Genomic DNA, 12,067 nt, shown 5'->3' with positions numbered 1-12,067 from the left:
ATGGCCAAAAATTTATGGGAGCAGCAGGAAACATATTTAAATCTCAGTATGAAATATTCCAGAAGCAGAACAGGATATCAACTCATAAACAATTTTGATAACTGGATAACAAGCAGCAACATAAAATCACCAAGGTTTGTGAGAAACAGAAAACACAATTGTGCTGCAACCCTTCCTGCTGTTGAAAAGAAGTTGATTAAGAGGGAGAGATATTTAAATACTGACAAGTTCTTCATTCTGATAAGAGAGCAAGACAGTGCTAAAAGATATTGGGGAAGAGAGCTCCCATTTTTCTGGTCCACCGAGGCTTGAAGCACAAAGAGGAGCTCAGTGGCTTCCAGGGAGAAGAGCTGGGGAGCATCTACTGCACTCGAGATCACTTTGGACCTCAGAGGCCAGTACAGGGCTCAACAATGCTGCCAGAATTGTGCTTGGAAAGCAAATTGAACAGCAGAAGAGCTATGGACCCAGGAAAACAGGAGGCAGGGTAAAAATACTGGAATAAGAACAAGAACATAAAGAAAGAATAGGCGGGAAGGAAGAGGCCACACATCTCCTGAAATAACACTGACATCCAATAATGATGACAATCCCCCTGCGCATTTTCAGAAGGGCCAGGTGGAAACAGTGCTCGTGGAGACCTCCCAGATTCTTTCACTACAAAACAGAGACTGAGAGACAAGGGAGTAGAAGGAAGGTCACAGACAGGACTTGCTTCACCCACTCCAGTGCTCTGGGTTACAGACTGATTCTCTTTGCTTAATATTTATTATTGCTTAACCTGCCTCGGCAGGAGTCTCTTAAGCTCTTTGCAGAGAGTTCTTAATGGCTATCTAGTTTCAATTGAGCAGATCCCTTTCCAACTCTTACTGAAAGAAGTGTTTGTTAAATTCATTTATAGCACTAAAAACTGAATTGTAGCAGGCATGGCTACACCTCCAACAGCTAGAGAGCACTAGGGAGTTACAGCACTGGTTCACAGATTGTCACCACAGATTTTTCTCTCTTCTATGCACTTAATGGGGACTAAAGTTTTGACCTGACAAAACAACATAGATAACAAAATTGGAATCCTTAAATATCACCATTCCCAACAAACCAAAAGAGAAGGATCTTAAAAAATTTGTAATTCTTAAGAAATCCACCAAAATACCTAAAAAGAAAAAGCAAGCATGCAATAGATATCTTAGTAGAGATACTTTGCGAGTCACATCTAATGATTGAAGAAGTAGTGATTCACAGCTTTAATTAAATTGTCATAGTGGTTCTTACTGGTCAAAGAACCATTCTGAAACTCTGGGCTTGTGTGACTTTGTCCTTAAAAAGAAAAGCATTGCCTTAATTGTTTGGAAACAATTTGTGAATTAGCATGATCTATGGTTTTGGGGTCAATGGCTAGCTAAGGGGTAATGTGTGGGGTGGGTCTCAAGTGGTTCCATTCCATATGGTTCATGGCCTTTAAAAAACCTTTAAAGTCATTACTGGATAACACCACAGTATATGCTAAACTGTTGCTTTCCAATTTTTGTTGTTGTTTGCTTGTTTGTTGCTTGGTTGGTTCCTTTTGCAAGACTCATTGGCTTTCAGCAAGAAAAATGTTCACAGCCCTCATTTTTATCATAAACCACAATAAACAATCAAAATGCACCACACAGTCAAGACTTGCAAAGTGCTTCACAACTCTGAGGAAACTTCTCAACTCTCTCAAGAAACTCTGAGGTTGCTTCTCATTCTACAAATAGTGCAATACCATGCAATAGAGGCAAAATGAGTTAATTTATGATAAATCAGTTAAAGGTCAAGTCAACGTATATTGTGGGCACTTTCATCCAGGACTAAAGGAGCCTCCACATTTGCTGTGTGGATGAGGATGTGGACAGTACAGAACTGTGCTGTGGGACACAGGGATTAGTGGATATGCCAGGAGAGAGGTGAGAGTGCAAACACATTAAGAGCACAGGCACTACAAAACTATTTTCCATGTACCCACACACTGTCCACTCCTGAGAATATATGGATAAGCCCACACATGTGAATATGCCAAAAATAAGGGATAGTCTCAGATCATGAGACAAGCCACAGCACTCAAGTGCCAGATATTTTTTTCCTGAGGTGTCTGCTCTTCTGGCCACTTGCTTCCATTTCCCAGTTCATTTGTGCTCCCTGAATGATGAAAAATTATTTTGTCCAGGCAGCTGTGATGAGCAGCAGTGCAAGAACCCCAGGAAATGAGACAGGCAAGACAGTTGCTTCATAATCTGAACCAGTACTGCAGGAAGGTTTTTGTTCCTAGCAACACTAACTAAAACTAAGGATTAGCAGGAGGAGGGTTGGGCAGATGCAACAGTATGGCCAGAGTGATGTTCTAATGAACTGCAAGATTAGGACTGATTTCCTAAGTCCTCATGAAATTAGCTATGGAATTCATAAACAACAAACAAATCTTCCACCTATTAAGTGCCCATTATGCTGAATACCTAGAGCTATTGAACTCTTCAATAGTATTGAGGGCACAAATGAAGGAAGCCCAAATATACTTACATATATTATAAAATTCAATTAACTTTCCTGTTTATTGTTATGAAAGGACTTAATTTGTGATCTTAATACCATGATTAATCCACTCAAATCCCTAACAAAACAGCCTTGAGACAGAATATCATAGTAGATGGGAATGGAGGAAAACTCATTCTAATTCTGACATACTTCAGGAGACACTGGACTGTAAATGTTTAATGTAACAAATAAAGGATCCTCACTACTAAATATGTCATAAGAATGTCATTTTCCTGAGGGGCTTCCATTGATACTAAGAATATGAAGGATGAAGAAAATTCATGGTAGAGAATTATAAAATATTGACATCTTAAGAGGTTTGGTTTTCGCCACTATGCTTTTAATAAAACTGAGTTTGTACAAAAGGATTTTTTTACCACACAAATCTAAGCCATGTGTCTCTTCCAATCCCTTCTGCTTATTACACTGACAAGACCCAATTCTCCCTAGGTTCATTGGTTACTAGTTTTTTCAGCCCACTTTCAAAATCCTCACGTATAAGGAGGTAAAACACAGTTGAATTTATCAGATTAAACCAGACCATGTTTGAAAAGGCAGTCATTCCCTCCAGTCTCTCAGTGGTTTCTCCAATACCCTGCCAAAAGGAAAAATCTGCCCAAGTCAAAGGAACCTGTGCCAAACACCACACAAAAAAAGAACAGATTATAGAAAATAATTTGAAGAACTGGGAATGGATATTGGGACTAAGAGCTGACAGCAGAGATCTGGATAAACAACAAATAAGTATTTAGGGTAAAGAAAAAGAACAGGAACCTGAGCAGTGAGGTCTGCAGAGACAGACTAAGGCAGGAAGGATGCGTGTGGGATGAGTTATCCAAAGGCAACAACCAGGACTGAAAAAGTAAGAGGAAATCAAATCAGAAAAGAACTAAGGAAACACACAAGTAGAATATGGATAGAACCACCTCACAGAAAGGCCTGCATGAGGAAAAAAAACTATAGTGTGATTTCCTGGAAAGTTTGAAAAGGAACTTAACATTCTTGCTTCTCCCCACTTCTCTAAGGCAAATATAAATTTGAAATACTGCCCATCTCATCTAGTTTAAAGAAGATGACAGCACATGACAATTTCCCACTAGCTCAAAAGGCAGAGGAGTGTACTGAATATGCCCTATGATGTGTCAGGACAAGATAGATTTAGATTAGATATTAGGAAGAAATTCTCAACAAGAGTGGCAAGACATTGGAATAGCTTCCCAGAGAAGTGGTAGATGTCCCATCCTTAGGAGAGTTCAAGGTCAGGGACTTTGAGCAGCCTGCTGTAGTGGAAGAGGTCCCTACCCATAACAATGGGTTTATTAGATGATTTTTAAAGATCCCTTCCCACTCAAATCATTCTATGATTCTATAACTCCAGGATATGAAATTTCAATGGCTTGGGTTTACTCCTTCCCCCAGCCTCAGGCAATAATGATTTCCAATATTTAATTCACTACTGGACTTATAATCCTCTGGCTTTCACTTTGCTGGGAGGTTTTAAGCAATCCATCCAACCCCTCTCAGTTTCAGGCCTTATGAAACCACTGTGATGAAGAAATGCCTAAATCAGCTAATGTGCACACAACACATACAGACAAAACAAAGTTGTTGGAGCAAGGTACTGACTTCTAAGCAGAGTGAAGGTAATGTTGTCTCTTATGGAACTTCTACCAGGTGCCCAAAGAGCACATCACCTAACACATAAATGCCCATTGGTGCATCCTTTAGAGGATGAAAGAGAAAGTTTGTAGCTGCACAGCCTGCCTCATCTAAGTCCATCCAGCTCAAAGTTGCTTCCCAATATAAGCACATTTCCTTTGTGGCTCATCAGGAAGTCTTCTGCTCCCTGATGACTTTTATATTACATAATCAGGATATAAATACCAAGTCCTAAGTGTTCACCCCTTCTTACTTAGCTAGTTGCTCAAAATCACATGAACTAGTCTCAAAATTAGCTTCACTTGTGCTATCCCTACGTTTTAAAGAGTCAGAATGCTTTTGATAGATCAAGGCTTCTAAGTTCATTTCTGGTATGAGCAAGCTACAGTATCACTGTACTTGTACATATCACAATGACTCACAAGCTAGTCACTCTGTGAACCCCCATGTATCTGATAAGCACTCCTAGAATTACTCTAAAACCCTCAGGTAACCCACAGATATTGGAAGCACACACATTATAGACATTTAGCTACAGATAATCAAAGAGACAAGAATGAGAGGTTAAGATCCCAACATGGATCATGCACACACACAGAGCAAGGAGCCTGCACAGAAAAGGGTTGTTAGGTTACAGACAGTCCAATCATTATACACACGAAACTAAATTTTCTCTCAAAATTTCTTTTGAGTCTAGCGTGTAATTTTATTCTAGAGGACATAAACAGCAGCTGCCTCTACCTAAAAGTAAGTGTGGGAAACACAGAGCTGATACAGGGCTGAAAGTTATTTCTGATACTGTCATCACTGCAATTGGGTATGATTCCTCCTTAATCTTAGTGGTACTGAGGAAGCTAAGATTATTCTCCAGGTTAGGGCACACACAACAAGTTCAGGGCAGTAAGGGCTGACATACCCTATTAAAAAATTCCACAACTGTTCAGTTACTGCTTATGATGAGTTATTTCTCTGATTTTTTTATGGTGCAAATCTGAAATGGTGTTGCTAGGAAGAAGTAAGAAGCACTGAAGATCACTAGGTCACTAGGTACCTTATGTTTGGTTTGTCTGTTGCCTTTTTTTTTAAAACATAATTAGTTTCTGCATATGCCTCCACTGCCAGGAAATTCTTAGTTATATTGGAAAGGAGAAAATAGGGTGTCACACAGAAAGATTTTACTGTCCTAAAAATAACTAAATTGTTAACCCACAGTGCTACTTTGGGTCACACATTCCCGCTATAACAGGAAGCCAGAGAGTGCACACAAGATAAGAAAGCAACAGAGGCAGAATTAAATTCTATCCACCTAGAAACATCAGTCCAGCTCATTTCTTAAGATAATCTTACTTATGGTCATTGTAATGTACAACTCTCATATTGGCCAGAGATGGTAAAGCTTGTGACTCAGGTGACAAGTGCTTAGGACATGAATAAGGAAGTGTTAGAAAAGACAACTACATTTTCAGTGAAGAACATTACAACATAACTAAAATGCCAACATATATCCCGTTCTTAAAATGCTGCATGGAAGCATTCAGCCCTCCTCACTGAAGAATCAATAAGCATCCTCTGTGCCATCATTAATCATCTCCCACACAATAATTCTGAGATGCTGACAGGAAAAAAGAAGGTGCAAGCGGAGGGAAGAAAGGGACAATTCAAACAGCATCTTGGTTAAATGCCAGCTGCATTGACAAGAAAAGCAGAAAACAACAGAAGGAGAATCAGCTAAGGACAGTCATGCCCTTCAAAGGACAAAATGACATTCTTTAATTTTTCTGGAGGCTTTCAAAATGAGGTGTCTACCTCCAGCAGAGTGAAGATTAATCTTCATGGAACAGTTTGTATCATGAGCTCCTCTAATTCAGGAAGTGCAATCTCAGGTGAATTAGTTGATAGATTCAAATCAGTATTTCAAGCAAACAAGGGGAGTAAAAATGATCCAGGTTATTACACTGAGGTCAGAGCTTTCAAAATGGTATTACGAAGACATGTAACAATCAAAAACCATAATGGGTTCTTTGCTATTTTTCCTTCAGGAAGAACTCCTTATTAACTGGCTTCCTTTTCCTGTTCAGATTGCTGTGAGATTCTGCTTTGTTCTCAAATTATTTAGGCAGGTCGAAGTGTTTATAATCCTTGCAGATGGAGAATATATATTAAGTGTAGCATTCTGGATTCAGTCGTAGGTATTCTGCCAAAGCCTCAGCTAGTACACAGACTTGGACTCCTGCAAGCATCTAGTGAGACACAAGAGCTACAGTCCTGCTGAAGGAAACCAGCACCTCTTCAGTAACAACTCCTCAGTAAAAGAGGCATTTAAAGTTATATAATATAGAAGTAGGTTTATGACCACCAGTGCATAGTGCAAGTTACATGCCCTCTCACAGGACATTCCTACTGCAAAGGCTAAGGTGAAGTATCTTTTCTGGTTTCTTTTAGGATAATGGGGATATCTGCTTTCTCTTATCCTTACAGTAAGTACTAACAGCAATGCACAAGCATTACTGGACAGTTAAAAGAGGACTGGTAGGAAAAAAACACTCAATGAAAAAATATCTGGGGAGAATAGTCCAGTCCAACTATGTTATATTATCAAGGTGGACATGCATTAACTTCAAAGAGACAAAAGGGTTTTATTACCAATGACCCATCAATATCCAAAAACAGTCATTTTAACTCTTGATGAACAAACATCTGTTTTTTGAATGATAACTTCTTAAGCCATTCCTAATATGTGATCACATCCCTACAAAACCTGAGATATTAGATCAGTTGGTGGCACTTTCTTATAGTGTTATCATTGTGAATTTTGGCAGGTAACAACATAAATACACAATTACCACTGCAGTGACAATAGTGTAAGAAGTTGTATATTTTATGTCATTTATGCAATGGCTCCTAAGGACAAAATACATGCTAACTACAGACACAAAATTTATATCCATAGTAAGGATGGATGCAGATAGGTCTCCTCAGATGGGAAATCCTCAAATGAACCAAGTTGTTTCTGACAATGTGTTCAATGTGGCCTGAAATCTACTCAATGCCAAACTCTGAATTTAAACTTGAAGAAAGTTCTCCTCCAGTGAGGAATAATCCTGATCCTGTTAAAATTTTTCTCAGTCCAGTGAAGAAGGTTGTGATTGCTTTAAATATGACCAAAATCCACTAACTTCAGTTAAGGTTGTCTAGACTTATATTAAAATTTAAGCCATTTAATTTCTTTTCTTGTAAGGGGAGATGGTAGATTGAGGAGGGGTGGGACTAAAAGAGTGACATGGAAACAATTTAACTATCTTCTAACAATAGGATAAGCAAACCAATTAAAAGGATTGTCATCCTGTAATTACCAGAGCACTCTGTATTGCAAAGAGAACTGAAGCTCTGTTGCACAAACAGTCATGCTTGTAATTTATTATGAATAATGAGCCAGATGCATAACAAGACTATTAAATTGTTATCACAAGCAGCCCTGTCCCTCATTGATTAATGACTCTGTGTCACCATGGAAAGGAATTCCATTTTTAAGTTCAGATTGTCATCATCAATGCTGCCAAAGCAACCACTGTCTGCTTTTGACTTACCCCTAAATATGGTAATTAAGTCATTAAATGAGGAAACAAAACAGTGATTATTCTCTGAAATGGAAAACTGAAGGCTGGTAAAGAATAAGGGTTTGGGGAACCCAGATTTGTTCCCCAAGATAAATATGCAAGTACATATGCAAGAACCATGTTCCAGGTCAGCGCACATTCTCAGTATCAAATATATCATGGTCTTCCACTCAGATTGAAATGTGATTCTAATCATAAAATCTGGTACAGTTTCATATACTAGAAACCCAGCAGAATCAACAGAAATATATGAATAAAAATACCCTGTGTGAAAAACACTTATTTTACAGTAAGCAGAGGGCAAAACATAGTTAAATAAGAAAGCAGGTAGAATGTCTATACATGATCCTTATAGAGGCTATTTATATAGAGGGAACACATTTGTACATATGCACATATAGATGAGCATACTCTCATTACTCATCCCAAAATGTATGATTGACTCTTTGTTGGGAGATTTGTTGTCGTTATTTCTGGGGTAGGCGTTGTTTTGATCAATGTAAGATTTGTACAGAATGTTCTACCAAGAGCAGCTTTTTCCAACTTACAAGCTTCCCGGAGTTTTTCCTTGTCGTAATGTAGCCCCTCATATTCTTGTAAATTAATCCTGTTCACTCTGATCCGCAGGCGATCTGGGATGGAATGAGGACTGCAAGAAAAGGAGAAAGCTTCTTAGACAAAGGTTTTTTCTGAGTTCTTACACCCCTATGTAGCTACCCTGCCCTTCTCCAGTTCAACTTTGTAAACATTCTTAGAGCCCTACCACAGCCAGTAGACAGAGCTGCCAACTTGAATTTCAAAACATGGAAAGATGCTTCTTGGGAAACATCTCGCTCAGAATAACCTCTGCCCATTAGAACATCCACACCACATTATTGAAGTATCCTGATCCAGCATCTCAGGTCTGAGAAACAGTCAACAAAAATGTGGCTAAGAACCAGATTTCTAAAGTTGTGAGTCTAATACTCAGAACCCAGGAGGACTTTTAAAAGCAAGTAACAGTGTGGCAACCTCACTTTTACAGATTTCAGCCTGATTTAGATACCTCAGTTATTGAAAGACTCAATAAGTCAGTATTTAGAAATTTATGTGTTCATATATTGGTAGAAATTTGTCCAGAAAAGCTTTCTTTTTCATTTCACACTAGTTTCTACCCTAAGGTAACCTATTATTTAATTTTTCTTAAGTTTAGCTGGATGCTATGCAAATCAATTTAGCCACACTTGCATCTTCCACTTTTAAAGAAAGATAGACAATCCATGCATTATAATGAACATAGTAAATGTCTGTCCTATAGGAACTCAGTCAGTTAAAAGTAGATTACTTATTCTATGCTTTCACCAAATGACTGTTTTCTGGTTTAATCTTGTTTATAACAGGACTCTGCCTACAGTGATATTTACTAATACACACTGCCTTTTGAAAGTCAAAATGCTGTGTACTATCATAAATATATGGGTTTGCTTGTTTCTTTGTCTCAGTTTTAAACTATTTGATTTACAGCATTTGCACTGCTAGTGAAGGACAAGGCACATCTCACAAATTTTACCTGTGCTACCTCATTTCTAAACACCGCTTCAAATGTGAATTTTCTTCACTAATGTCATCAATTAATCAGTGGTAGACTTATGTCCTATCACAATGGGCCTCATTTCAAACTCATTATCACAAAGAATAATCTCGATATCTCATGAAAGCAGGAGAGGAAAGAGAGGGAAACAGGATGACCTCACTCCAACATCTGCCAAACCTTGGCTAATTGCCTCCCTTCCAACCTACCTGTGAGAACAGGGTGGAGTTTGGACACCAAGGGAAGAGAAAGACAACATTGACTTCTGTAGATATGCTCACTCACTACCTAATGCCATGTAAGGAAGAAAAATAAATCTTATTTCTTAGCTTGAAGCCAATGGCAACCTATTGCATGCGCAGTATCACCTTCTGAGTCAAATTAGTCCTTTCACCTGAAAAGAAGTGAACAAGATCTTTTTCTTTGCTTGGAGCTGGAGGAAGAAAAATATCTAAAATGAAGAGCAAATCTATAATATATTTTTTTCTTCCAAGAACCACACACACACTCTCCAAAATTCTCTTTTAACTGGAAAATGTTTAAAAGGACATTTCCCATGCTTTTCCAAAAAGTATATTTTTTTAATATATATAGGCGCATTGTATATCTCTGACTTTGCTTCTGCAGGAGCAACAAGCACACCATCTAAAGTATGATGTATTTTCTGAGGAGAATTAGGAGCAGATCCAGTGTAGGAAAGCAATCAACTGGCAAGTACCAGAGTTTGATATTCTGTTCTGCCCTCCTCTCACACCATTTTTATAAAGACAGACTAAAACCACTACATAAGTAGGTTGTGTGCTAAAACATACAACTGGAGAGAAACAGAATTTGGCCTCTTGTCCATTTGAAAAGTTTAGTTATCTTAAAAAAATGTAACCTTAGAAACAGTAGCTTTCTATAGAAAATAAACTATTATCAGAAATAACAATGCCAGGAGTTCCTTTCTACAGAGTAGCAATTTATATACTTAGTCAGGTCCAGTCACAAGTAGCATATGCATAATACAAGTAAACATATATACACATTGTTAGGCAGGCGCGACACACAAAAGGCGCGCTATACTTCAGGAGGCTACTATCTGTTTATTACAATTTTGCACCATCTTTTATAGTCTCTATATAGTTTACAATTTCTTATTGGTCACAATTAGTCAACATAGCAGTAATTGGTGGAAAATTCTCCACCCCTATTCTTCCCAGAACTCTTCTAAAAATACTTTCCACAGCTGTGGAGTTTTTTTTCTCTGGTTATCTTCTTTTCTCCTTTGTCTCTTCTTAGTCTCCATGCCAACAGCCTTGGTCAGAAAATACTTCTCAAAACAATCCTCATTTCTTAACCCTCTCTAACCCACAGACCAGCTGGGGTCCTACTATAACACATTTCTAAAAATGTGTATTGACACATACACAAAGGAGACATTTATTCAGTAACTGAAGCTCTGTGGTTTTCTTTATCAGTTCTTTGCAAACACCTTTTGTTCTCTTAGAATAGCCATTGGCTGACACGTTATGTCACTAAATTTTTTTACCTATTCAAAACAAATTTGATTCTAAAACTCACTATTTGAATATTCATTTCTGGTGCTATCAGACTAGCAATGGACACCAGGGTATATTGTCCTCATCAGTCAAACTAATTAACTCATTCATTCACAGAACTCTATTTAATGCAGCTGAGCAAAATACTTCCACTATCAACACTACTGCTGTCTTCATAGACAATGCATCATAATCCATATTATTATACAAATAGATTAATTTGTCTTTGTTCAGACATACTCAGTATATGCAAAAACCAGAAAGATTAAATACATAAGCATATCCATGTAAAAGCAAATAACAGCATGATGAACTTCACTGAACACAAACAGTAGTACAGTATTAATAGAAATAGATGTCTTTGAATACTGTGTAAAACAACTTGCTCTTACCACAAAGAGGGGAAGAGAAGTTTTCCACATAAAGCAGCAATAAATAAATTTGGAGAGATTGCTGCACTTAAATTCAACCCAAAATACTTAAATTACTTACCTCTTACCAATTACTTTTTTAAATGGTGTATTACATAGTCAACAAAAAGTATTTGAAAGTACAGCTGAATGAAGTCCATTACCTCCTAAAGAATCTAATTAAGAACTCATTCCACAAACACATTAATCCACAGAATTAAATCCTAAATGTCATTTGCCCCATGAGGATGTAAATAAACACTGAGGTCAACTAAAACATTCTATTTGTTCATGTTTTTTATTTATAATTATTTCATTTGAGCACAAACCTAAATATGAATTTTCTCCAAGATCTTTCAGCTAGAAAACACACTCAGCTTTTGACGAAGTCATTACTTCCTCCTCTCACCCCTATTAATCATCCAGCAACAAGTGAGAGGAAGTCAGACAGGTCACTTGGACCACAGCTGGTTTTCCTAGGAAACGCAGTCCTGCCTCCAATTACCCAGGGAAGAGCACAGGCAGAGTCCTGCTCAAGCCTGCTGCTCCTGCTCAGCAACCAGTTACATTTCTGCCATCCCACCTGCTTGGTATGAAGCTGGGAAAACACACTTGTAAATTATAAATACGCTAATCCCTATATCAATTATTTATGAACCCAGTGAACCATTTCTTTCATTTCATGTCTCCACAGAGAAAGGAATAATATATAAA

General features: G+C 37.9%; 1 protein-coding gene across 10 annotated transcripts in view; it reads right to left on the bottom strand.

The window, feature by feature from the left end:
- Positions 1-12,067, bottom strand: part of DGKI (diacylglycerol kinase iota) — a 220,835-nt gene that overhangs the window by 58,840 nt on the left and 149,928 nt on the right. For all 10 annotated transcript variants that reach the window (XM_014881596.2, XM_088165666.1, XM_088165668.1 and 7 more), the window contains one exon: positions 8,381-8,481. In XM_014881596.2, coding sequence (XP_014737082.2) covers positions 8,381-8,481 — 101 coding nt within the window. The remainder of the gene's footprint in view (positions 1-8,380; positions 8,482-12,067) is intronic.

The sequence above is a fragment of the Sturnus vulgaris genome, chromosome 5 (genome assembly GCF_052056855.1).
Source record: "Sturnus vulgaris isolate bStuVul1 chromosome 5, bStuVul1.hap1, whole genome shotgun sequence".
Lineage (NCBI taxonomy): Eukaryota > Metazoa > Chordata > Aves > Passeriformes > Sturnidae > Sturnus > Sturnus vulgaris.
Note: the sequence above shows the minus strand (reverse complement) of the source record. Positions and strands in the feature narration are given on the sequence as shown.